The sequence below is a fragment of the Vidua macroura genome, chromosome 24 (genome assembly GCF_024509145.1).
Source record: "Vidua macroura isolate BioBank_ID:100142 chromosome 24, ASM2450914v1, whole genome shotgun sequence".
In the NCBI taxonomy this organism is placed as follows: domain Eukaryota; kingdom Metazoa; phylum Chordata; class Aves; order Passeriformes; family Viduidae; genus Vidua; species Vidua macroura.
Genome location: NC_071594.1, coordinates 4,900,881 through 4,927,444, shown reverse-complemented (window position 1 = coordinate 4,927,444; position 26,564 = coordinate 4,900,881). Strand labels below are relative to the sequence as shown.

At 61.7% G+C, this 26,564-nt stretch overlaps 2 protein-coding genes across 3 annotated transcripts in view; one reads left to right on the top strand and one right to left on the bottom strand.

The window, feature by feature from the left end:
- Positions 1-11,462, top strand: part of SOX13 (SRY-box transcription factor 13) — a 38,524-nt gene extending 27,062 nt beyond the window's left edge. The window contains exons 2-14 of the mRNA XM_053998167.1: positions 2,580-2,781; positions 3,554-3,659; positions 3,846-3,932; positions 4,386-4,558; positions 4,970-5,038; positions 5,133-5,247; positions 5,338-5,420; positions 6,567-6,726; positions 7,533-7,642; positions 7,746-7,842; positions 7,925-8,068; positions 8,841-9,057; positions 10,823-11,462. Coding sequence (XP_053854142.1) covers positions 2,581-2,781; positions 3,554-3,659; positions 3,846-3,932; positions 4,386-4,558; positions 4,970-5,038; positions 5,133-5,247; positions 5,338-5,420; positions 6,567-6,726; positions 7,533-7,642; positions 7,746-7,842; positions 7,925-8,068; positions 8,841-9,057; positions 10,823-11,096 — 1,836 coding nt within the window. The 5' untranslated portion in view covers position 2,580 and the 3' untranslated portion in view covers positions 11,097-11,462. The remainder of the gene's footprint in view (positions 1-2,579; positions 2,782-3,553; positions 3,660-3,845; positions 3,933-4,385; positions 4,559-4,969; positions 5,039-5,132; positions 5,248-5,337; positions 5,421-6,566; positions 6,727-7,532; positions 7,643-7,745; positions 7,843-7,924; positions 8,069-8,840; positions 9,058-10,822) is intronic.
- Positions 11,463-13,703: 2,241 nt separating this feature from the next.
- On the bottom strand, positions 13,704-25,002 carry ETNK2 (ethanolamine kinase 2). Of its 2 annotated transcripts, XM_053998170.1 has the most exons (9): positions 24,649-24,849; positions 20,153-20,412; positions 19,429-19,566; positions 17,774-17,916; positions 17,588-17,671; positions 16,172-16,341; positions 15,660-15,810; positions 15,492-15,565; positions 14,847-14,935 (listed from the first exon to the last, which is right to left on the bottom strand). In XM_053998170.1, exons 1-8 carry the CDS (start codon positions 24,826-24,828, stop codon positions 15,522-15,524), a joined length of 1,170 nt encoding a protein of 389 aa, XP_053854145.1. In that variant the 5' UTR covers positions 24,829-24,849; the 3' UTR covers positions 14,847-14,935; positions 15,492-15,521. The 2 variants fall into 2 exon arrangements, with proteins under 2 accessions (XP_053854144.1, XP_053854145.1); XM_053998169.1 differs by lacking the exon at positions 15,660-15,810 and having other exon boundaries at positions 13,704-14,935; positions 24,649-25,002.
- Positions 25,003-26,564: the final 1,562 nt, after the last annotated feature.

The following is a 26,564-nucleotide window of genomic DNA, read 5'->3' as shown; positions in this document are numbered from 1 at the left end:
GCCCCGGAGCCCACACCTGAGTCCCGCCCGGAACGAGATAACAGCGCTTTTCCCCTTTCCCCCTTTTTTTTTTTTTGTTTGCTCGGCAGGGTGGATAATGAACCCCCAAGGAGGCCCCTTTCAAACACGGCCCCATTAAAGCGCTGGCCCCATTTTAAGAGTGAACTTCCAGTGGCACCGGGAGGTGAAGCACAAAGGGAACGGGACCTGCGGGAGGGCTGGGATGGGATTTTGTGCCTGGCTCAAACCGAAGCCATTGCTCCGTGCCGCGGTGCTGCTGTCGCAGCATCACAAACTTACAAAATTTGGATTTTTTGCGTGGGAAAAACACCCAGAAAGCTGGAAAAAAAAAAAAAGCAGTTTCACGCACACCTGAGGTGCTGTGCATTCCTGCCTCAGTTTCCCCACCTATAACCTCCCCACAAGGCCAATCCTTGCTGGAGCGGGCACAGCTTCCCACCGTGTCCGGTCCTTCCTGGCGATGGATTTTGGGGGCCGGGTGGCCCCGGCCAAGGTGAGCCGGGGCAGGAAGGGGCGCCGCAGGATGCGGCAGCCCCCGGGCGATGCGGGGCCGGGAGGAAACCCGGCGGGTTTGTTCGGCGGAGGGCGAGGGAACCGAGATTAAAAAAAGGCCCGCTAAGATCAGAAAGGCTGGCGAGCACAGTGCCCTATTGTGGAGCTGTCACACTTCCCTTTACTTTATTGCTTTTGTCCAACACCCCATTGTTCCACTTCCTTTTGTCCCCTATTCACAGCCCTGGCTTTTCATTACCCAGCCGGCCTTGTTGTTTTCATTTCTTTTGTTTGAAGTTCCTGAGAGGAAGGTTTTATTTTCAGCCGTTTGATTAATTCGCAGCTTGAGCCGGGCTTTGTTTGTTATGTAATTGCTGCCCCCAAGCCGGGCGGCCCAGCTCAGCCCTCCCCATCCCGCTTTGCACCCCCAAACTGGCTTTAGGGGCTCCTGATGGGGGTCTGGGTGGTGAGAGGGTGCTGGGTTTGGGGTGGCAGCCCCCAGGCAGGTGCTGTCCCCATCGCAGGGCAGTCCCACAATCCCAGCAGTGGCCGGGGTCAATCCCTTCCTCAGCAGCCTCCTTTTCCCATTATTCCCGCGGAAAGGCGAGGACAATGCTTCTTCCCGTCCTTGCTGTGTGGTGTGAGGCTTGGTGGCCACGAAAGGCAAATGCCCCGTGGTCACCACTGGCCCTGGCGCTCACTCTTGGCTGCCCTGGCACCCGGAGCGAGCAATAGGACACGTTTTTGGGGTCCCTGTGGGGTGGCACAGCCCGCCGTTCCCTATAAAACTCATCGCCATCCCTGCGGTGCCCATCCGGCAGCGCTGGGACGGGGATGGGCACCCACAGGGGTTTTGTGGGATCAGGGAGAGCCATTCCCGGGGCCAGCCCCTTGTCCTGGCAGGGCCTTGGCTGGTGCTGTGCCAGGGGGTCCTGGAAGAGCCATTCTGGTGGCCAGTCCCAGGTCCATCCCATGGCAGGGGATGCAGGTTCTGCAGGAACCATTCTGGTGGCCAGTCCCTGGTCCATCCCATGCCAGGGACTCCCAGAAGAACTGTTCTGGTGGCCAGTCCTGTCCCATCCCATGCCAGGGAATTCTGCAGGAACCATTCTGGTGGCCGGTCCCAGGTCCATCCTATGCCAAGGACTCCCAGAGGAGCCGTTCTGGTGGCCAGTCCTGGTCCATCCCATGCCAGGGATTTCCAGAGGAGCCGTTCTGGTGGCCGGTCCCAGGTCTTTCCCATGCCAGGGACTTTCAGAGGAGCCATTCTGGTGGCTGGTCCCAGTCCCAGGTCTTTCCCATGGCAGGGACTTCTGGAGGAACGGTTCTGGTGGCCAGTCCCAGGTCCATCCCATGCTGGGGACTTCTGGAGGAACCGTTCTGGTGGCCAGTCCTTGGTCCATCCCATGGCAGGGACTTCTGCAGGAACGGTTCTGGTGGCCAGTCCCAGGTCCATCCCATGCCAGGGGTTCCCGGAGGAGCCGTTCTGGTGCCGTTCCAGCCGTTGTTGGGCAGAGCCAGGATTTCCACTTCCCGCTGGATCGGGAAAGCCGTGGCTGCTCCGATGGCTTTCTGGGCACGGCTCCTGGAGCAGTGAGGGACCCTGGGGCTGCTGGTCCCTGTCACCCTGAGCCTGGGCTTGCTGGATGTGGCATGAAGGTCCCTCAAGCTGTCCCTCACTCCCAATCTCTGGGATCTCTGGATTGCCTTTAGGAATTCATTCCTCCATCCCAAGGTGTGAAGGGTTGGTTTCCCTGAGGATTGAGCTCCAAAAACCTGGAAAACCAGGAACAAGATCTCCCAGGGTGTGAAGGGTTGGTTTCCCCAAGGATTGAGCCCCAAAATCTTGGAAAACCAGGAACAAGATCTCCCAGGGTGTGAAGGGTTGGTTTCCCCGAGGACTGAGCTCCAAAAACCTGGAAAACCGGGAACAAGAGCTCAGCTTTGCCCAGGGCAAACCCCAGGGACGCTGTCCTTGCACCGTGGGGCACCGCAGTGTGGGGCCAGGCTGGGAGAGGTGTGCCCACGCCCGGGGGTGGCCGTGGTGACGTCCCTGCTGTCCGCAGGATGTCCATGAGGAGCCCCATCTCTCCACCCCCGGAGCTGGATGGAGCGGGCACCATGGTGAACTGCGCCGTCAAGACGGAGGAGAGGAAGGAGGGCGGCCCCGAGACCCCCCCGGGGGCTGCCCCCAGCGCCGAGCCCCGGCCCCACGACCCCCCAGGGCCACCACCCAGGGATGGCACCGAGCCCCAGGCCCTGCCACAGGTGGGTGTGACAAAGGAGGTGCTGTCCCCAGCCCTGCTCCAGACCCTCCATCCTGTGGGAGAGGCTGTGGCTGCTCCCCCGTGTGGTTTTTCCTCATCCCGAGGAATTGAAACGGAAATCTGAGGCTCTCCCAAGGTTTTTTTGGCTGCTCTTTTGAGCCCAAAAATCTTGGAAAACCAGGAACAAGATCTCCTGGAGTGTGAAGGGTTGGTTTCCCCAAGGATTGAGCCCAAAAAACCTGGAAAACCAGGAACAAGATCTCCCGGGGTGTGAAGGGTTGATTTTCTTGAAGATTGAGCTCCAAAAACCTGGAAAACTGGGAATAAGATCTCCCGCGGTGTGAAGGGTTGTTTTCCCCGAGGATTGAGCCCAAAAAACCTGGAGAACCAGGAACAGGAGCTCAGCTTTGCCCACGGCAAACCTGGGGCTGCTCTGGGGTCATCCCTGGGCTTTGAGGGCTTCACCTTCGTTGTGGAGCCCCCAACAACCCCCTCCAGGTGTTCCCCATCCCTTCAGCCTCCCTTTTTCCATTGTCCTGGGGTTTTCCCTCTCGCTGGCCGCTCCCTGCTCTGCCATCGCAGGGGAGGGGAGCTCAGGGGACAGTGGGGGGCAGGCTGGAGAAATGGGAGAAAATCCCAGCATCTCCACGATGCTCTCTAGATGGGATTGTGCCTGGCAGAGCGTGCTCCAGCTCGCAGCATCCTCCCAGGCGGGGATGTCCCCCGTGCTGGGGGTGTCCCTGCTGGTGGCAGTGACATCCTGTGTCCCGCAGGAATCCCGCTCTCCCACCGGGGACGTTCCCGAGCCCCGGCGCTCCGCCTTCGAGCCGGCCGGCAGCGGCCAGGAGAAGCTGGACTTCAACAGGAACCTGAAGGAAGGTGGGAAACGTTCCCAAGGCACCTTTTGGATCCCTTCCCCTGCCCCTCAGGATCGTCCCAGAGCTGTGGGATGGACCAAGCTGTGCTGCAGAGCCTTGGGATGTGCTCACGTGGTTGTCCTCTCCTCCCTGTCCCTGTCCCTGTCCCTGTCCCTGTCCCTGTCCCTGTCCCTGTCCCTGTCCCCAGTGATGCCGACCATCGAGAAGCTGCTGGCCAGTGACTGGAAGGAGCGGCTGCTGGGCCGGAACCCGGCTGAATCCAAGGAAGTGAAAGGTGGGATCCACCTCCACCAACCTCCCTCCTGCGTCCCAGCTGGGGAGCACCAAAGCAGGAGGGGAAATGTCCACATTTCACAGGGATTTTAAATCAAATTTAAAATTTGATTTTAATTGGTTTGGTTTTTTTTTTGGAGGTGAGCATCTCTGCTGCCTCTGACTGCATGGGTGGGGGCGGCTCAGCGTGTGGGGATCTTTCCATTCCTCCCAAATCTGACCTTCCCTGGTCACCCACTGTGTCACTCACATCACCCATGACACCACTGTGTCACCCATGGCCACCCAGTGGTGCCTGTAGGACTTCTCTGCCTCACATTTCCCACCCCAGCGTCGGAGGAAATGAGAATTGCGCTCCTTAAACAAAACCACCTCCGTCCCACCTCGTGCTGCTGACCCTCTCCCCGCTCCCCGCCCCGCTGACCCTCATCCAGTCGGGTTTTTTCCCCCGCAGGAACCCAGGAGAGCCTGGCGGAGAAGGAGCTGCAGCTGCTGGTGATGATCAACCAGCTGTCCACGCTGCGGGACCAGCTGCTGACGGCGCACTCGGAGCAGAAGAACATGGCCACCATGCTCTTCGAGAAGCAGCAGCAGCAGATGGAGCTGGCACGGCAGCAGCAGGAGCAGGTGGGGACCGTCACCCCACCGGGGATCCCTTTGGGATGGCGGGACCACGAGCGGCTTTGGGCTCCCGTTTTGTGTTCCCGTCCCAAAGCCCTCGGAGCTGGGAGGACCAAGGGTGGATGGAGATGGGGATTGAGCTCCTTAAGGTGAACAAACCACCCCAGGTGCCTCCTGCCTGTGCTCACCTGCTCCTTGAACAGCGGGTTTTCCTGTCCCAAGGGCAGGGGTGACACCGCTGTCACACCTGGGGTGTGACACACAGCCCTTGCGTCCCCCGAGGTGGCTCAGGGGCAGCTCAGCCCCTCCTCCTGCCCTTCCCACGACCCTGGGGACCCCCTGCCGCCGGGTTCTGCCAGGCTGGAGGCCAGCCCAGCGCTGTCCTCGATGTCACCAACGCCGCTGTCCCCTCCCCAGATCGCCAAGCAGCAGCAGCAGCTCATCCAGCAGCAGCACAAGATCAACCTCCTCCAGCAGCAGATCCAGGTAAAGGCAGGGGACACCTCCCCCGTGTCCTGCTGTGCCCTCCCGGGGGTGGCACTGCCATGCAGCGTTGATCTGGTGTCCCTGTCCCCTCCAGCAGGTCAACATGCCCTATGTGATGATCCCCGCCTTCACCCCCGGCCACCAGCCCCTCCCGGTCACCCCCGAGTCCCAGCTGGCACTGCCCATCCAGCCCATCCCCTGCAAACCGGGTGAGTCGGGGCTGTGCCAGCCCTGCGGGGTGGCCTCGTCCCCCAGCCGTGTCCCTGCTGTCCCCAACCGCCGTCCCTCTGCTCCCGCAGTGGATTACCCCGTGCAGCTCCTGCACAGCCCCCCTCCCCCCACGCTGAAGAGACCCGCGGGCCCGGGACACCTCCAGATGCAGGTACAGCCCCAAAAACCCCCAAAATCCTGGTACAGCCCCAAAAACCCCCAAAATCCTGGTACAGCCCCAAAAAACCCCAAAATCCTGGTACAGCCCCAAAAAACCTGAAGAACCCTGGTACAGCCCCAGAAAACCCAAAGAACCCTTGTACAGCCCCAAAAAACCCAAAGATCCCTGGTACAGCCCCAAAAACCCTGGTACAGCCCCAAAAACCCACAAAATCCTGGTACAGCCCCAAAAACCCCAAAGAACCCTGGTACAGCCCCAAAAACCCCAAAGAACCCTGGTACAGCCCCAAAAATATCCTTCAACCTCTGGTACAACCCTAAAACCTCCATCAAACCCTGGTACAGCCCCAAAAAAAACCTTTAACCCTTGGTATGCCCCCCCCCCCCCCAATCCCTGGCACAGCCCCAAAACCCCCTTCAAGACCTGGCACAACCCCCAAAACCCTGGTATAGCCCCAAAAATGTCCTTCAACCCCTGGTACAGCCCCAAAAATCCCCTTCAGTCCCTGGTACAGCCCCAAAAAACTCCTTCAACCCCTGGCACAGCCCCCAAACCCTGGTACAGCCCAAAAAACCCCAAAGAAACCTGTTACAACCCCAAAAACCCTGGTACAACCCCAAAACCACCAAAAAACTCTGGTACAGCCACAGAATTATCCTTCAGTCCCTGGTACAACCCCAAAAATGCCCTTCAGCCCCTGGCACAGCCCCCAAACCCTGGTACAGCCCCAAAAACCTCAAAGAAACCTGTTACAAGCCCAAAACCCCTGGTACAGCCCCAAAAATGTCCTTCAGTCCCTGGTACAACCCCAAAAACCCTCCAACCCCTGGTACAGCCCCAAAAACCCCAAAGAAACCTGTTACAACCCCAAAAACCCTGGTACAGCCCCAAAACCACCAAAAAACCCTGGTACAGTCCCAAAAATCCCCTTCAGCCCCTGGCACAGCCCCAAAAATGCCCTTCAGTCCCTGGTACAACCCCAAAAATGCCCTTCAGCCCCTGGCACAGCCCCCAGATCCCCTCCACATCCCGGGCTGGGGCTCTGGGCACAGCTCCTCAGCCGCCATCCCTCCTCCTCCTCCTCCTCCTCCTCCTCCTCCTTCTCCTCCTCCTCCTCCTCCTCCTCCTCCTTCTCAGGAGACCTCGCAGCCGCTGAACCTGACGGCCAAACCCAAAGGTTCCGAGCTCCCCAGTGCCTCCAGTTCGCCCAGTTTGAAGCTGAGCGGGTGCCAGTCCCTCACGCCGAGCCACGGGGCCAGCAGGGAGCTGCAGAGCAGCCCGTCCAGCCTCCCTCTGGGTGGGCTCCCTTCGGGTTTTTGGGGACGCAGGTGACATCCCTGCTGCTCCCACGCGGGACCTGGGCGGTCACCCTGGGCCGTGCCACCCCTCGGGGCACAGCGGGGATGGTCAGGGATGTGGGGGGTCAGCGGGGTGACCGCTGGCACTGATGGGTGCCAGTAAGGGTGGGTGCTATGAGTGGTCAGCAGAGTGACCACTGGCACTGATGGGTGCCCGTAAGGGTCGGTGCTGTGAGTGGTCAGTGGGGTGGCCGCTGGCACGGACAGGTGCCCATGGGGGTGGGCACTATGAGTGGTCAGTGGGGTGACTGCTGGCCAGTTAAGGTCAGTGCTGTGAGTGGTCAGCAGTGGTCAGCGGTGTGGCCACTGGCACTGATGGGTGCCCACGGGGGTGGGTGCTGTGAGTGGTCAGCGGGGTGACCACTGGCACTGATGGGTGCCAGTAAGGGTCAGTGCTGTGAGTGGTCAGCGGGGTGACCGCTGGCACTGATGGGTGCCAGTAAGGGTCAGTGCTGTGAGTGGTCAGCAGTGGTCAGTGGGGTGGCCACTGGCACTGATGGGTGCCCATGGGGTGGGTGCTATGAGTGGTCAGTGGAGTGACCGCTGGCACTGATGGGTGCCAGTAAGGGTCAGTGCTGTGAGTGGTCAATGGAGTGACCACTGCCACTGATGAGAACCCATGGGGGTAGGTACCCTGGGGGGTCAGCGGGGTGACAAATGGCAGTGATGGGTGCCCATGGGGGTGGGTACTCTGGGGGATCAGCGGGGTGGCCGCTGGCACTGACGGGTGCCCGTGTCCCGCCAGGATTCCTGGGAGAGGGCGATGCCATCACCAAAGCCATCCACGACGCGCGGCAGCTGCTGCACGGCCACGGCGCCGCCATGGAGGGCTCCCTGAGCAGCCCCTACCGCAAGGTGAGGGTCACTCTGTGCGGTCACCGTCCCCTCTGCCACCCCAGGGTCACCAGCCACGGCTGTCCCGGGCTGGGGGCTGGCTCCTGACCCCGCTGTCCTGCAGGAGCCCGTCGGGATCGACTCCTCCCCGGTGAAGGAGCGGATGGAGGAGACCCCCGGCCACCGGCTGGACGAGGCTCTGCTGAGCTGCGAGATGGACGGTGAGGATGGCCGGGAGTGTCGTGGTGACCCCGGGGTGGCCCTGTCCTCCGGCTCCGGCCCTCATCCCGCGTGTCCCCGCAGGCTCCCGGCACTTCCCAGAGTCCAGGAACAACAACCACATCAAGCGGCCCATGAACGCCTTCATGGTGTGGGCCAAGGACGAGCGCAGGAAGATCCTGCAGGCATTCCCGGACATGCACAACTCCAGCATCAGCAAGATCCTGGGTGAGATCCCGGGGCAGGATCCCCCCTGCAACCCCTGGAGAGATGGGAACGAGATCTTGGGACAGGGGATCCACTCTGCAACCCCTGGAGAGATGGGAACGAGATCCTGGGACAGGGGATCTACTCTGCATCCCCTGGAGGGATGGGAATGAGATCCTGGGAGAGGGGATCCACTCGGCATCCCCTGCAGGGTTTGGAACAAGATCCTGGGACAGGAGATCCACTCTGCATCCCCTGGAGGGATGGGAATGAGATCCAGGGACAGGATCCACTCTGCATTTCCTGGAGGGATGGGAATGAGATCTGGGGATGGAGGATCCACTCTGCATTTCCTGGAGGGATGGGAATGAGATCCAGGGACAGGATCCACTCTGCATTTCCTGGAGGGATGGGAATGAGATCCAGGGACAGGATCCACTCTGCATTTCCTGGAGGGATGGGAATGAGATCTGGGGATGGAGGATCCACTCTGAATAGCCACAGAGGGATCTCCCTGACCTGGGGACAGTCAGGGAATGAGGAGATGAGCCCCTGGAAATGCCCAGGGGAATTCAGGGAAGCGATTCCCGACATTCCAGCCGAACCAGCTGCGCCGCGCGGCTCCCACCAGCACCGCCATAAACCGCGGCGCCATTCCCCACCAGCAATACCGCTAATTAAACACCATTAATTAACCAACCGACAGCACCAACAAACCTCGGGGCGGGCTCATCCCCGCTCCCCTCGCTCAGGCAGGGGTGTGAGGACGCTCTGCTCCTTCCCTGCTCTGCAGGATCCCGCTGGAAATCCATGTCCAACCAGGAGAAGCAGCCCTACTACGAGGAGCAGGCGCGGCTGAGCCGGCAGCACCTGGAGAAGTACCCGGACTACAAATACAAACCGCGGCCCAAGCGCACCTGCATCGTGGAGGGCAAGCGGCTGCGCGTGGGCGAGTACAAGGCGCTGATGAGGAACCGTCGCCAGGACGCCCGGCAGGGATTCCTGATAGGGTAATTGATAAGGGGTTGATAACGGGGATTGATAAGGGGATCGATAAAGGGGATCGATAAAGGGATTAATGAGGGGAATTGATAAGGGGGATTGATAAAGGGACTAATGAGGGGAATTGACAAAGGGGGATTGATAAGGGATTAATGAGGGAAATTGATAAAAGGGTTGATAAGGGGAATTGATAAAGGGGATTGATAAAGGGATTGATAAGGGGGATTGATAAAGGGGATTGATAAGGGGGATTGATAAAGGGGATTGATAAAGGGATTGATAAGGGGGATTGATAAAAGGGATTGATAAAGGGATTGATGAGGGACATTGATAAGGAGAATTGATAAGGGGGTTGATAAAGGGGTTGATGAGGAACCGGTGCCAGGATGCCAGGCAGGGATTCCTGATAGGGTAATTGATAAGGGGGTTGATAACGGGGATTGAGAACAGGGATTGATGAGGGGAATTCATAAAGGGGGTCGATAAAGGGATTAATTAGGGGAATTGATAAAGGGGTTGATAAGGGGGTTGATAAAGGGATTGATCAGGGGGATTGATGAGGGGAATTGATAAGGGGACTAATAACGAGGATTGATAAGGGGATTGATAAAGGGATTAATGAGGGGAATTGATAAGGGGGATTGATAAAGGAATTAATGAGGGAAATTGATAAAGGGGTTGATAAGGGGCTTGATAAGGAGGATTGATGAGGGGGTGGATAAAGGGGTTGATAAGGGGGTTGATAAAGGGGATTGATGAGGGGAATTCATAAAGGGGATCGATAAAGGGGTTAATGAGGGGAATTGATAACGGGATTGATAAGGGGGTTGATAAGGGCAATTGATAAAGGGGTTGATAAGGGCAATTGATAAGGGGTTGATAAGGGGGTTGATAAAGGGGATTGATAAGGGATTAATGAGGGAAATTGATAAAGGGGATTGATAAAGGGATTGATGAGGGACATTGATAAGGAGAATTGATAACAGGGTTGATAAAGGGGATTGACAAGGGGGTTGATAAGGAGGATTGATGAGGGGGATTGATAAAGGGGTTGATAAGGGGGATTGATAAAAGGGCTTGATGAGAGGCATTGATGAGGGGAATTGATAAAGGGCATTGACAAGGGGATTGATAGAGGGGGATTGATAAAAGTAATTGATAAGAGGGAATTGATGAGGGGGAATTGATGAGGGGAATTGATAAGTTGCCTGTGCGTGTCACCCCCACGGACTCAGAGGGGTGGTGTTGGAGTGGGGCTCACCTGGTGACATGGCTGGGTGCCCACCTGGTGACATGGGTGTCACCCGGTGACATAGGTGGGGACTCACTGGGTGCCCATGGGGTTTGTGCCCACGTGGCTGTATTGGAGCAAGTGCTCACCTGGCACCAGTGGGGGGGGGGGGTGCTCACCTGGTGACGTGGCGTTTGTGCCCACCTGGTGCCCACCTGATGTCAATGGGGCAGGTTCTCACCTGGTGCCCATGGGGCTGGTACCCCCCTGATGTCAATGGGGCAGGTTCTCACCTGGTGCCCATGGGGTTGGTGCCCACCTGATGTTTACGGGATTGGTGCCCCCCTGATGTCAATGGGGCAGGTTCTCACCTGGTGCCCATGGGGCTGGTACCCCCCTGATGCCCATGGGGTGCGTGCCCACCTCGTTCCCATGGGCTTGGTGCCCACCTGTCCTGCACAGAACGCCCCCCTCGGGGCGGCCGAGGGAAGCCCCGTGAGCCCTGGCTGCCCCTCTCAGTGCCCGCCCCCCGTGTCCCCCAGGCCGCAGGGCAGCCAGGTGCCCCCCAGCTCCTCGGACGTGCTGTACCCGCGGCCGGTGGGCGTGCAGCTGCCCCCGCCCCTCCTGGAGCATTACCTGCCCCGCGGCGCGGACCCCGCCATGCCCGTCATCGTCAACACCCGCAGCCTCAAGGACGGGGACGCCGGGGACGACGGGCACTCGGTGCCCGAGGGGGACGTGTACCGCTACAGCGAGGACGAGGACTCGGAGGGCGAGGACAAGAGCGACGGCGAGCTGGTGGTGCTGACGGACTGAGGGGGCGCGGGGGGACAGCGGAGGGGGGTGGCAGGGCTGGCTGCCACCACCGGGAGGGCACGGCTTGTCCAGGTGGGATGGCACTCGGCCACAGGAGAGCTGCCCACCTGCAGAGGGGTCCCGCGAGGGTGGGCACCTGGGGTTTTGGGTGGCAAGGACTGGCTTGGCCTTGCTTCGGTGGCACGTGGAGCCGAGGCCAGCGAGCCCGGAGATTTGGTGACAATGTGGCTGCCGCGCTGTCACCCCTGAAGGGACCTGAGGCTCTTGGGCTGCAGGGAACCTCCAGAACATCTCCAGCCCTGCAGCACCTGAGGGTCCTGGAGAGCCTCACCTGCTGCGCTGCTGGGCACAGGGTGGGGACATGGAGGGGGGACAAGGCATGGGGACACGGCATGGGGACACGGGACAGGGACACGGCATGGGGACACAGGACAGGGACACGTTTGTCCCTCCTCTATCCTGGTGTGACCTCCCCGCCGCGCTTCCCGCTCGCTCTTTGGCGCCTGCCAGCGAATTCCCACCGAGCCAATTTTAGCTCCAGGCTGGCCCCGGCTCCGGCCAAGGGCTCCTCGGGGCCCTTTGTGCTGCCGGCAGCTCTGGCCCACTTTGGGAATAAAGCGGGGGCTGTTCCTGCCCTGCCCGCCCCCGCTCCGGGGGGACATGCCCGGCTGTGCCCGGGCACCTGTCCCTGCAGCCCGGGCTGCACCTGAGCCCTGCAGGGTGAGAGGGAGGGAGAAGAAACGGCTTTAGGGGAAAAGGAATTCTGAGAAAAAATGACCTTGGTGTGGTCAGAGCCTGCTCCAGGGGCTGGGGTGTGGTGTGGCCGGCCATGGGGCGTGTCCAGGGGACAGTTCAAGGTGTCCAGGTGTGTGGCAGTGTCCAGGTGTGTTTGTGCCATGTCCAGGTGTGTGGCAGTGCCCAGGTGTGATTGTGCCAGGTCCAGGTGAGTGGCAGTGCCCAGGCGAGTGTTCATTGTCCAGGTGTTCATGTGCAGTGTCCAGGTGTGTGTGCAGTGCCCAGGTGTGTGTGTGCAGTGTCCCTCAGTGTGGCAGTGCCCAAGTGTGAGTGCCATGTCCAGGTATGCATGTGCAGTGCCCAGGTGTGTGCAGTGCCCAGGTGTGTGTCATGCCCAGGTGTGTGTGCAGTGCCCAGGTGTGTGCAGTGCCCAGGTGTGTGTGCAGTGCCCAGATGTGTGTCCATGCCCAGGTGTGTGTGCCATGCCCAGGTGTGTGTGCCATGCCCAGGTGTGTGTGCAGTGCCCAGCTGTGTGTCATGCCCAGGTGTGTGTCATGCCCAGGTGTGTGTGCAGTGCCCAGGTGAGTGTCGTGTTCAGGTGTGTGTACCATGCCCAGGTGTGTGCCATGCCCAGGTGTGTGTGCAGTGCCCAGGTGCGTGTCCATGCCCAGGTGTGTGTCGTGCCCAGGTGTGTGTGCAGTGCCCAGGTGTGTGCCATGCCCAGGTGTGTGCCATGTCCCCCTGTGCCCAGCCGCTCTGTCCCTGGCCGTGTCCCCGCTGTCCCTCTGTGCGCGGGGCTCCGGCACCTCCCTGTGGCAGAGCCGGGAACGGCCCCGAGCCTGGGACACCGCGGGGACGGGGACAGCGCTGGGGACACCGCGGGGATTGTCACCGTGCTGGGGACACCGCGGGGACGGGGACACCGCGGGGATTGTCACCGTGCTGGGGACACCGCGGGGACGGGGACACCGCGGGGATTGTCACCGTGCTGGGGACACCGCGGGAGCCGCAGACATCTGGGCTCGAGGCTGCACAAAGCGGGCACCAGCCTCTGTCTCCTTGTCCCTCTGTCCCCTTGTCCCTCTGTCCCCTTGTCCCCAAGCCGGGCTGGGGATCTGAATCTCAGCAGCAGTAGCACCCCAGTGCTGGGGACACTGCTGTGGGGACACTGCCGTGGGGACACGGCTGTGGGGACACGGCCGTGGGGACATCCCTTATCCCAGGGGACATCCCGCCAGCCCCTCCCTGCTCCCCTGCCCTCTGTCAGTGCTTTATTTATTCCCAAATCCCTGCACCAGGCTGGGGTCCCTGGGGATGGACGGGGGTCCCAGGGAAGGACAGGGGTCCCTGGGGATGGACAGGGGGTCCCCGGGGTAGGACAGGGGGTCCCCGGGGTAGGACAGGGGTCCCAGGGAAGGACAGGGGTCCCTGGGGAGGGGTCCCAGCTCCAGGGCTGGGCCGGGCTGTGCTGCAGAGGAACTGGAAGCAGATGTGTCCCCTCCCCACAGCTGCAGCTTTTCCTCTCTTCCATTTATTTTTTCCTTTTTTTCCTTTTTTTTTTTTTTTCTTCGTTGTTGTTGTTGTTTTGTTTTTTAAAGATTGTAAATATAGATAGAGCTTTATTTTGTTAATACGACCACGAGTAACTTAACCTGTATATTTCACATCCCTGTTTACAGTCGTTCCTCCCCCTGGCCCTTGGCACAATAAAAGTGACTTTTTGGAGCAGAGAGCGGGGCCTGGGCTTCGCCAGGGTGGGGACGAGGGTTGGATGGGGACATCTCGGGGTACAGAAGGGACAGGAGCACCCCCAGAGCCCGGGGGTGCTGCCCCTGCTCCGGCACCAGCCCCCCCAGATCCACCAACCCCAAATTCCAGCTACCAGCAGCTTTTATTTCCCACAAAACAACCACGGGTGTGCCCAGAGAAGGGACAGTCACCGTGTCCCCGCAGCCAGGGTGGCACAGGAGGTCCCTGTGCCCAGAGGAGGGACAGTCACCGTGTCCCCACAGCCCAGGAGGGGACATGGGGCTCTGGGGGACATCCCTGAGCCTGGAGAAGGGACAGTCACCTTGTCCCCACAGCTGAGGTGGCACAGGGCTCTAGGGAAGGTCCCTGTGCCCAGAGAAGGGACAGTCACCGTGTCCCCACAGCCAGGGTGGCACAGGAGGTCCCTGTGCCCAGAGGAGGGACAGTCACCGTGTCCCCACAGCCCGGGTGGCACAGGTGGGGGTGACGCTGTGCCCAGTCCTGGAGCGGGGCAGCTCCGTGCCACCTCCTGCCAGGGGTGGGGACACGACCAAGGGAGGAGGACAGGGGTGGGGACAGGCAGGACAGACGCCCCTGGATGTCCCCTGGGGGCAGAGCTGGGGAGCTGCTCCGCGGGGGGGAAGCCACCAAGCCAAGGGGACAGTGGGGACAGGCAGGGGCAGCTGTGGGGACACGCAGAGCTGGGCACAGCACGGGGTGGGGCGGGCACGCCGTGCCCACCAGCAGCACCCCACTGGTGCCAGTGGCTCACGGCTGGCCCTGTCCCTTTGCCCGCAGCTGCCACCCCTCAGGGACAAGGGTCTCGTGCCTGGGGCCAGCAGGGACGGCGCTGCCTTGGGGGTGGCACCCCGGTGGCACCCAGCAGGGCAGGAGGGGACAGTGGGGCAGCCAAAGTGACCGGGCAGCTCTGGGGGCTCTGAGTGGCCGGGGTGACCCCGTGTCCCCCTCGGGGACAGCGCAGGGGCGGTGCCAGGCCCGGCAGCAGCAGCGGTGCCAGCGGGGCACGGACGTGCCGGGCACCGGGGCCGAGCGGGGCTCGGCCTTAAGGCGGTGGTGAGGCTTCCTGGCGTGGGCTGGGGCCTCGCCGGGGCCCTGGTCCTCTCCAGCATCTCATGGTCCAGTCTTGGGGGTGGCCAGGCTCTCCTGGGAGCGGTGGTGGCCGGGGCAGAGCTCCTCTTGTCCCCCTTGGCACCGGCAGGACTGGGCAGGGGGCCAGGGCGGTGCGAGGACACGGCCAGGACAGAAGAGCTCGGGGTGGCCCCTACTTGGGGACCTGCAGGGCTGTGACCACCGGCTTCATCTTGAAGTATTGTTTAAACCTTAACTTTGCATATCTGCAAAGAGAGAGAGAGAGAGAGAGAGAGAGGAGGGACGGCTCTGAGCCGCTCGTGCGCCCAGGGACTGCCGGGATCCTCCCGGGGGATCACCGGGATCCTCCCTGGGATCCTCTCCAGGGACAGCTGGGATCCTCCCCAGGGACTGCCAGGATCTTCCCCGGGATCCTCCCCAGGATCCTCCCCAGGAACAGCTGGGATCCTCCCCGGGGACTGCCAGGATCTTCCCCGGGATCCTCCCCAGGATCCTCCCCAGGGACAGCTGGGATCCTCCCCGGGGACTGCCAGGATCTTCCCCGGGATCCTCCCCGGGGATCACCAGGATCCTCCCTGGGATCCTCTCCAGGGACAGCTGGGATCCTCCCCAGGGACTGCCAGGATCTTCCCCGGGATCCTCCCCAGGATCCTCCCCAGAGACAGCTGGGATCCTCCCCAGGATCCTCCCCAGGACCATCCCTGGGATCCTCCCCAGGATCCTCTCCAGGGACCACCAGGATCCTCGCTGGGATCCTCCCGCTGCGCTCACTTCCCGCTGGAGCAGCCCACGTGGACTCACCGTAAGAAATTAAAGTCTATGGTGGAATATTTATCCTGGATCAGGCCCCAGCAGGCCCAGAGGAAATGGGAGGCCTGCAAGGGGCAGAAGGAGGATCAGGGAACGGCCACGGGGACAGAAACCCCCGTGCCCCACGTCCCAGGGCTGTGACAAGGACAGGACACACACCGGGGCTGGACCACGGCGGGATTTTTGTGCCCTCCAGAGGCTGCTCCTGGCTGGAGCGAGGGATGGCAGCAGGGGGATGCTGAACAGGGGGTGCCACCCCCCTGTGCTGCCCTCCCGGCAGCTCCAGCCAGGAAAGCTGAGAATCTTTCACCTGAAATTTCCACAAGATCGGCTGGGGCCGCCTCTGGCAGTCAGCAAAGAGGATTTCCTCACTCCAGCCATGCCTGACCCCTCTGAAGGGCTGCCCAAGGCCGCCCTGCCGGGCACAGCTGTCCCCAAAACACCCCTGTGACCTTGCCCGGGGGCTCGGCGCCCCTGAGGCGCTGCCAGGCGCCGTGGCACAGACTGTCCCCGATGTCCCCAAGCCCCCAGGCTGGCACCTGCAGCCCCGTGCTGGCCAGCTCAGCTGGGAGCCCAAGAGCAGAGGAAAACTCCCTCATGCTCTGGGTTGTGTTTCCAGCCCTGGAGCGAGGCCGGCTCCTTCCTCCTCCTCCTCCTCCTCCTCCACTCACCAGGGAGAACTTGTTCACTTGCACGTAGAGCGTCTCCAGCTCCTCCTGGGACACCTGGCTGTCACCTGGGTGGCCCTGGGTGAGCTCCTTGTAGGCCTGCAGGTAGGAGTGCAGCCACTGCAGCTGCGTCTCCTTGCTGGGGTAGAGGCCATAATCCACCTCCTTCACACCTGGGGGGACATGGGGACACGGGGGACACGGGGGGGGGGACAGGGAGGGGTTGGCTTCTCCACGGCAAAGCGAGGAGAGCACAACCCCAGGCGGGCACAAACCCAGGATCAGCTGCTGGCCCCCCGCCAGCCTCGGGGTGAGGAGCCAGGGATGGCACCCCAGGGGCATCCGGGTGCCCAAGAGCAGCGCAGACCCCGCTCCGACCACGGGCAGCCCCAATTCCTGCTGTAGGATTTGGGGTGCGGCTCCCTCCTCCATCCCCAGGGATGGGGAGACCCCATTTCCCATCATGGGATTGGGGATTCAACTCCCTCCTCCATCCTCAGGGATCAGCAAACCCCAGGACAGCCCCATTTCCCACCCCGGGACTGGGGATAAAAATCCCTCCTCCATCCCCAGTAACAGGTAAACCCCATTTCCCAGTATGGCACTGGGGACAACCCCCTCCTCCACCCCACGGATGAAGAGACCCCATTTCACACCCTGAGTCTGGGATAAAACTCCCTCCTCCATCCCAGTAATAGGAACGCCCATTTCCCAGTATGGCACTGGGGATAACTCCCTCTTCCATCCCAGTAATAGGGAAACCCCATTTCCCAGTATGGCACTGGGAATAAAACTCTCTCCTCCATCCCAGTAACAGAGACACCCCATTTCCCACCATGGCACTGGGGACAACTCCCTCCTCCATCCCAGGGATGAAGAGACCCCATTTCCCACCATGGGAGTGGGAATAGAAAAAAAAAAAAAAAAATAAAAACTCCCTCCTCCACTGTCAGCAACAGAGACACCCCATTTCCCAGTATGGCACTGGGGATCACTCCCTGCAGGTAATAGGGACACCCCATTTCCCAGTGTGGGACTGGGATAAAACTGCCTTTTCCATCCCAGTAATAGGGACACCCCATTTCCCACCACTGGACTGGGAATAAAACTCCCTTTTCCATCCCAGTAATAGGAGCACCCCATTTCCCAGTGTGGCACTGGGGACAACTCCCTCCTCCATCCCAGTAATAGGAACACCCAATTTCCCAGTGTGGGACTGGGGATCACTCCCTGCAGGTAATAGGAACACCCCATTTCCCACCACTGGACTGGGAATAAAACTGCCTTTTCCATCCCAGTAACAGAGACACCCCATTTCCCAGTATGGCACTGGGGACAACTCCCTGCTCCAGCCCAGGGACGGGGACACCCCAGGCGGGGATGGGGGGACCTTTGGGGGGAGCGCAGCTGATCCCCAACCTGCGAACTCGTTGAAGTGGTTCCCGATGTCGAAGGCCTGGTAGTTGTACCCCGTGTACTCGTAGTCGATGAAGCGCACGCACTCTGCGGCGACAAAACCGGCGGCTCTCAGGGGTGGGGACAGAGGTGACACCCCCCCACCCCACCCCCGGGGGGTGGCCGAGGGACACCCCCGGGCGCACAGACCTCGCGTCCTGTCGTAGATGATGTTCTTGCACAGGAGGTCGTTGTGGCACAGCACCACGGGGGACCCCAGCTGCGACAGCGTCTCCTTCATCCAGGCCAGCTCCTGCTCCAGCGCCTCGGGGCTGGGCACGTCCTGCGGGAGGCTGGCCGGGGGTGGGGGGGGACAAAAGGGACAGGGTGGCATCGCTGCTGCTCTCGGGGAGCCTCCCTGGGGCGCGGGGATGGCGCTCGCCCGGCTTCTAGTGCTGCCTTGGGGCTCAGGGGCAGAATTTCCCCGACTTCCAGCGCTTCCCTTGGGGTTCAGGGACAGAACTCGCCTGGTTTCCAGGATTTCCCCAACTTCCAGCCCTTCCCTGGGAGCTCAGGGGCAGAATTTCCCCAATTTCCAGAATTTCTGCAGCTTCCAGAGCTTCCCTGAGGCCACAGGAGCAGAATTGTGCTTCCCTGACTTCCAGCGCTTCCTTGGGAGCTCAGGGGCAGAATTTCCCCAAATTCCAGAATTTCCCCACCTTCCAGCCCTTCCCTGGGAGCTCAGGGGCAGAATTTCAGCTTCCAGTGCTTCCCTGGGGCCACAGGAGCAGAATTGTGCTTCCCTGACTTCCAGTGGTTCCACGGGAACTCAGGGGCAGAATTTCCCCAACTTCCAGCGTTTCGCTGGGGCTCAGGGGCAGAATTGAGTTCCCCTGACTTCCAGAGTTTCTCTGAGGGCTCAGGGGCAGAATTCCCCCAATTTCCAGTGTTTCCCCGGCTCCCAACGCTTCCCCTGGGGCTCAGGGGCACAATTTCCCCTCTTGCCTTACAAACCCCATTAATGCCACAAAGCGGGGCTAACGAGGCTGTTTTTTTGGGGAGGGGACGGGGTTTGGTACCCAGGCAGACACCACGCCTCAGCCTCAGCGCGTCCCTTGCCCCCAAAACCCCTACGCCCACCCCCCAAATCCACCCAGCGCTGGCTCGCCGAGCACCCGGCGAAAGCCCCCGGGGCGCGGGGATGTTTTGGACTCTGGCAGCCTCGCGGCAAGCTCAGGAGCGCGGCTTCCAAGAAGAGAGCTCGTTAATGATTGCCTAATTGGCCGCGCTGAAGGCGCAGGGTGGGTAAAGTCTGCCCGTGGCCCGGCGGGCGCTGAGAAAAGCCCGGCTGGCTCCTGCCGCGGGTTAATCATTGCCCTGCCCGGGGTTCGTTCACCTCCTGCGCCTCTTGGGGCTGCCCCAGTCCTCCCCAGACACCCCAAAGCTCACCTGCCGTGCCAAACCAGCCGCCCCAAAAAGCGGGATGGGCTGGCTGGAAGTGGGAATTGAGCGGTTTAATTTCTAGACTTCATTGTCAGCTCAGCAGGGCTTGAGCTCGGGCTTATTCTAGGCTTAAATTCCCGGGAGGAGGAGGAGGAGGAGGATTGTTCCAGCAGTGGGAGGCTATGGCTCCAGCTGGATGCTGCACAGACACATCCCAAAGCTCCAAAAAAAAAGGCTGAAATCCTCCCCAAACTGGCAGCAGGAAGGGGCTGGAGCTGCTCCAGGGGCTCTGAGAGGGATCCAGCCCCAAAGCCAGCCCCAGATCCCCGCAGAGGCTTTACCTGGGAACCTCGGCCCCGGAGCTGGGTGGGCAGGGGGTGCCCGAGGCAGAGCCTGGCTCTGTGGGATCCCTCTGCCTTTACCTGGGGTCGGATACCTTTGGGCTGAGCTCCGTCTTCACCAGGCTGAGGTATTTGTGCAGCTTCTGCCACAGGATGGGCCTGGGGAGGCTCCCGTTGGCGTGGATGGCGTGGACTCGGGCCATCTCCCGGGCCACCAGCCTGGCATGGAGCACAGGAGAGGGGTGAGGGGTGATCCCAAATCCTCAACCCCCCCCCCCCCCCCTTAAAAATCCCCAAAAGAGGTTTGGGGGGTCTTCAGGGGGATTCTCTGAAAATCGTGCTTAAAACACAGGGTTAGCACAGCTGAGCCCTCATTCCATGGCAGGGATCAGCCTCTGAAGCATTTCAGAATTTTCAGGGCAAATTCAGCCTTAAACTCTGCTTCCCAAGGAATTCCAGCTTCCCAGGAAACCTTAATTCCAGCTTCCCAGAAAATTTTAATTCCATCTCCCCAGGAAACTTAAATTCCAGCTTCTCAGGAAACCTTAATTCCAGCTTCCCAAGAAACCTCTCTTCACCAAAACCTGATAAAAATTAGAAATTGGGTCATTTTGACAACTCTGCCTGCAATTTTACCCATTTATCCCCTGACCTCCATTTATCCCAGGACTGGGCACACCAATTACCCCCACCCATGGCAATCAGGAGAGAGCTGGAAACACAGAACAAACCCCCAGGAAAATTGGGGATTTTCTCAAGCTGCTTTTCCTTGAAAAATGGGGTGGACACAGAGGGTCCCACACACCTGAAGATGTGGGGATCCCTCACGTGGTCGGGACCCAGCGCGATTCCCGGCAGGAATTGGTAGCAGAGCCCGTTCTGGAAGGCGCAGTAGAGGTCGGGGGCGCAGCCGTGGGCTCGGAGCACCTGGAAATTCCTCAGCTCCGTCTCCCTGTCCACCAGCAGCTCGGTTTTCCTGCCGTACACCCGCACCAGCAGCGCGTCCGCCATGCCCTCGTCCGTGTAGCAGGCCACCAGCTTGTTGGTGATGCCATCAGTGAAGAGCTGGCGTGGGGACAAACACGGCGGGGGTGACACCTGGGTAAGGCTGGGAACAGGGGAACCCCCTGCGCTCGTCCCACCGCTGGAAAAAACCTCGTGGAGATGGCAAAAATGAGGAAAAAGAGCGAGGCAGCACAGCCAGGAAAGCTCCTGGGGGAGTGACACGGGTTTGGAAGGATGAGGCTCGGGGCTCTGCAGGCAGAAGGGGTGGTTTGGGTGGAAATCTTGTTATTTTTCACCTGGGGGCTCAGGAACAGCTCAGGAACACCTCTGCAGGCAGAGGTGGTGGTTTGGGTGGAAATCCTGCTAATTTCACCTGGAACAGCTCGGGGATAGCTCAGGAACAGCTCAGGCCAGATGTGCCACCAGCACACTTGGCACGGGAGCAGCCCCGGGAATGTCTCGCCGGGGGGGGGGGGGGAAATCAGCGTCAATTGGCACGAAATTCAAAATAATAATAAATAAATAAACCACCCAACGAGGCTGAAAACAAGGCCGGAGCAAACACCACCCCCCATCCCCTCCTCCGACCCTCCCCGCGGGCCGGGGCGCTGATAGGCGGGGACGTCGCTGCTGGGGACATCTCAGTGTCACCGCTCTGACGGCTCCTCGCAGATGGAAAGGGAGTTTTGTTCTCCCGGCGCTCCGCCTTGGCCGCCTGCCCGCGCACATGCCGGGGCTGCTGCCGGGCTCCTCGCCCCATCCCGCCGGGATTTGGGCACCTCCGGGGCACCCGAGGGGGTTTGGGGCTCTGTCACCCCACAGGAAACCCCTGTCCCATTGTCCCCGTGCCACCGCCGGGGTGCTGTGGCTCCCCCTGGGCAGGATTCCCTCATCCCACTGGGATTTTGGGCACTTCCAGGGCACTGAGGGGGTTTGGGGCTCTGTCACCCCACAGGAAACCCCTGTCCCTTTGTCCCCGTGCCACCCCTGGGGTGCTGTGGCTTCCCATGGGAATGATTCCTTAATCCCACCGGGATTTTGGGCACTTCCAGGGCACTGAGGGGGTTTGGGGACATGCCACCCCACAGGAAACCCCTGTCCCATTGTCCCCCACACCGTGGGATGTTCAGCTCCAAGCTGGGCACTCCGTGGCTCCCATGGAAATGATTCCCTCATCCCACTGGGATTTTGGGCACTTCCAGAGCACTGAGCAGATTCAAGGATCTGTCACCCCACAAGAAACCCCTGTCCCATTGTCCCCCAGAGTGCCAGCTCCAAACTGGGCACTCTGGGGTGCTGTGGCTCCCCATGGGAACGATTCCTTCACCGCTGTGGGATCGGGGAGCCGGAGCAGGAGGGGGGAGAGGGCTCCTGCTCCGGCAGCCGTGGCGCTCAGGGATGGGACGGATAATTTTAGACATCCCACTCAGCAACCCACGCTCCCCTATAGGGTTCCTATATATAGGGCTCCCCGAGCAGCCTCCCGAGAGAGACTCCAGGCTCTGGAATGAGACCCTCCAAGCCAGGCAGGGTTGACACCCCCATTCCACAGCTGGATTTGGGGCGAGCAGGGCGAGGCCGCTGCCCCATCCTCAGGGGTGCTGCCCCTCAGCTGCGGCCAAACCTTCTCAAGCTGCTTTTCCCCGAGCTGATAATCTGGGTTTCATCATGGGGCTCAGCTCTTTCCCCCTCTTGTCCTGCCAGGCCCCAGAGGCTGGGACTTCAGGCAGCAGAGGTGTCACACCCCGTCCATGCAGGTGCCACCGTGAACCACACGTGGGTCGGCCGCAGGTGAGCGGCTCCACATCGAGTGAGATCCTCGTGTGCTGCTTTGCTTCGCTGCCCCACAGCCCGGGCAGCCTTTCCCAGCAGGTTTAATGGGATTACTGAGCCTTATCCCCCCGGAATTCCAGGCCGCCGGCTCTGGAGACGCACACGTGGCTCCTCGGTGACCTGCAGGGACTCGCTGGGTTTGGGGGTGGCTGCTTGGGGGATGCCCGGCACTGTTCCCTGTGGATCCAGGCTGCAGCCACCCTGCTGCCACCCCAAATCCTTCCCTCCTGCAGCCGGTGACAGCAGGGACAGAGGGCAGGAGAGGCACCCCCTGAACTTCACAGGGATTAAACGCAAAGTGAGATCTGTGCCAAAGCACTGGGGTGCAGCAGCAAAATCCAGCTCCTGGTGCTTCACCTGCCAGGACAATCCCTCAGAATTCCCAAAACACCACCGTGCTGGCTGCCTCAGCACCCCCAGCCCACCAGCAGGGCAACTTGCTGCCAAATCTGGGCTAAAAACATCCAGCCCTGCATGGCAACCTCACACGGCTTCGGCTCCACAGTGCTGCCGCTGTTGGGATGGACGGAGGGATGGATGGATGGATGGATGGATGGATGGATGGATGGATGGATGGATGGATGATGGATGGATGGATGAATCCATGGATGGATGGATGGATGGATGGATGGATGATGGATGGATGGATGATGGATGGATGGATGGATGGATGGATGGATGGATGATGAATGGATGGATGGATGGATGGATGATGAATGGATGGATGGATGGATGGATGGATGATGGATGAAGAATGGATGGATGGATGGATGGATGGATGATGGATGGATGGATGAATCCATGGATGGATGGATGATGGATGGATGGATGATGGATGGATGGATGGATGGATGGATGGATGGATGGATGGATGGAGGAGTTTGTGCTTCCCTGGGAGCATGGGGGGCTGACTCAGACGCATGGACATTCCTCGGGGATGAGGAGCAGGAGCCCTGGGAAGCGGGCACAACCGGGAGCACACGGCAGGGCAGCCCGAGCTCCCAGATCCTTCTTGCCGTGTTCCTGAGCTCCGGGAGATTTTCCCGAGCTGCCAGCACAGCCTGGTACAGCCCCCGCGAGGTGCTGGGAACGGGGCAGCGCTCCAGGGCACCGGGCAGGGGAATGGGATCGCTAATGGGAACCAGCTGAGGCCCCTGCCCCGCTCCATCCCATCCCGAGCGGCTCCTGTGAGGGGAAACGCGGGAGGAGGGAAAGCAGCCGAGGGAAACGCAACGGGAGGGTTTTCCCTCAACTCCTGAGCGGGTTTTTTTCCCTCTTTTTTTCCCCTTTTTTTAAAATTAAAAACACACGCCCGCACACCCGAGCTGCTGTGGAACACTGACCCCTGCGGAGCCTGGATACTGCAGAGCCGGGGTCCCTCCACAACCACCGAGCTCTGCGAGCAGAGCGAGACATTTCCTGCCCCTGCAAACTCCAACTCCCAGCTTCCTGCCCGCTGCCATCTGCCCTTTCAGATGGCTTTTCCTGCAGCTTCTTGTATTTAATTACACTCGGCTATTAATACATTTTTAATGACGGGAAGCGTGTGCCTTCGGAGGGGACACTCGCTCACGTGCAGACATTTAAGGGCACGCAGTCCCAGCCCCTCCACGCTCCGGTGCCCAGCGGCAGGGCACAGCCGAGGGCACCGGCGCCACCAGCCTGTGTCACCCCAGCCCTGGCCAGAGCGATTCCCACGGCAGCGCAGCTCTCCCAGCAAAGCCCCGGCAGCCCCGCACAGCCGAGCCCTGTCCCGTGCCAGGAGCCCGGGACTGCTGTCCGGCTCCCACCTGAACTGGGGCTCAGCCCACGCAGCCTGGGAAGTGTGGGAGCCAACAAATATCCCAAACAAGAGCGGCTCCCCCGGTGGGAGCGGCCGCTCCTGCGGGCACCGCCGCGCCTCGGCAGCCGGCCTGGGGACACGTTTGTACCCGCAGCCACCGCTCGGTGACCACCCCAGGGGTCCCTAAACCTCGTGGGGAGGGGGCGGGGGTGTGCGATGGGGGTGTCACGCCTTTGATGAACCCCTGGCGCGGAGGGGAGACCCAAGGGTGGGGGTACGGGGTGTCACATCCTCTGGGGCAGGTCCTACAGCCCCCCATGGTGAACCCCACATCCGCCCTCAAACAGAGCCGGGAGCCCCCGGGTTACACCCCACAGTCCCCCTAGGACGGACCCCATAGCCCCCAGGCTGAGCCCCACAACCTCCCTAGGAAGGACCCTATAGCCCCCAGGCTGAGCCCCACAGCTTCCTTAGGACGGACCCTATAGCCCCCCAAGGCAGACCCCCTCAGCCCCCCTTGAGCTGACCCCACATCCCGCCGGGGTGAGCACCGCAGCCGCCTCAGGCAGACCCTAGAACCCCACAACCGCACCCAGCCGGGCTCCGCAGCCCCACCGGGCGATCCCCGCGGGACAGCGGCCGCCGGTTCGCGGGGTGCCGGCGCAGGCTCTCCCCCGTACCTTGGTCTTCACCGTGGCCGGCTCCCAGGCGGGTCTCAGCCGCCGCACGATCCGCAGCGCCCCGGGCAGCACGTCCCCCTCGTCCACCGCAATGCCGAGGTGCGGCACGGCGGGGGTCCCGCCGCCGCCCCCCCGCTCCGGCCCCGGGCAGTCGGGGCAGCGGGCGGGCGCTGCGGCCATGGCCAGCTCCGCGCTGCCGGAGCCGCGGCCCATGTGCCGGGGGCTGCGCGGGGCCGGCGGCCGCGGGGAGGAGCCGCCGCCGTTGGGAAGCCATGAGTCACCGGCCCGCCTCCCGCCCGCCTCCCCGGCAGCGGCGGCAGCGCCCGCACCGGCACCGGGAGCAGGGACCCGCATCCTACCGGCACCGGGAGCAGGGACACGCATCCTACCGGCACCGGGAGCAGGGACACGCATCCTACCGGCACCGGGGGCAGGGACCCGCATCCTACCGGCACCGCATCCTACCGGCACCGGGAGTAGGGACACGCATCCTACCGGCACCGGCACCGGGGGCAGGGACCCGCATCCTACCGGCACCGGGAGTAGGGACACGCATCCTACCGGCACCGGGGGCAGGGACACGCATCCTACCGGCACCGGCACCGGGGGCAGGGACACGCATCCTACCGGCACCGGCACCGGGGGCAGGGACCCGCATCCTACCGGCCCCGGTATCGCTGTCAGGGATCCGCACCCCCCGCACACCGAGAGCCGGGCGCCGCACCCGCACCCGATCCGCACCGGCATCAGCGGACCCGCACCGGGACCTGGGCAGCGGATCCACGCCTCGCCCGCACCGGCATCAACCGACCGGCATCCCACCCGCACCGGGGCCCGACCGGGACCGCATCCTGGGCAAGGGATCCGCACCGGGATGGGGCATCCCAGCCACGGCATCCTGGGCAGCGGAGCCCCGCCCGGCCGGCACCGGAACCAGGACCAAGACCCCGCTGTGCCGCAGCTGCTCTCGGTGCCTCCCCCACCCATTGCCGGAGCCTCTCAGCCACCCCCGGCAGCCGCCCCGCACCGAGATCCCCCCTCCGCACCCGCTGCCTCCCCCATCCATTCCTGGAACCCCAAAGGATCCGCACCGGGACCGGCACCCCAGTGCCCACCCATCCACCAGCTGAACCCCTCCGCCATCCCGGGGCGCTCCGCGCAGCCCCCGCTCCCTCCTTTGGGGTTATAAAGGATGAGGAGCCACGCACGGGATGCGCTCCAGCCCCCAGAGCTCCAGGCGGGACGGATCCCCTCGGGATAACCTCTCCCATCGCACCCTCCGCGCACTGACTTCCGTAGGGATTCACAGCTGGGCTGGGAAGAGGTTTTGGGGGTGAAGACAGAGCGGGATTTTCCCTCTGGCAGAGCCCCCGCAGCCCCCGGACGCGGCTTCATTATCAGAGGAAATAACAGCGTCACATGGCCGGCGGCGGAGAGTGCCCCCTCCAAAGCTCCCAGCTGGCCGGGCCTCAAATCAGCCCGAGGGACCGTGGAGACCTGGGGAAAAATAATTTAAGGAAACGGAGCGGGGGGACAAAACCCCCGCCGGGCAGTTTCCCGTGTTTCTAAAAATAGCGCCAGCCCTGGCAGTGTTAATAGGTTGGGCATAATTGCTGCCGCGCTTTGCTGGGCTGAGCGCGGCCTAATTGCTCGGCCGGAACGATCTAATCCTGGCTAGCGGAGCCCCGCGGGCAGGGCCGCCGCATCCAGCGGGAAATTGTCCCCGGAGCAGGCGATTAGAGGTGTTAACAGCCCGGCTTAAGGGGCCCGGCAGCGGCACCGCCGGCGGCTCGGGCGGGTTTTAACTCCCGCTGCTTGAAACGAGTGCGCGGAGCTGGAACAGAACCGGCTCCACCAAAACCATCCCGGTTTAGGTCAGGCTGGGCCTTTTCCAGCTGAGGGATGTGGCAGAAGCC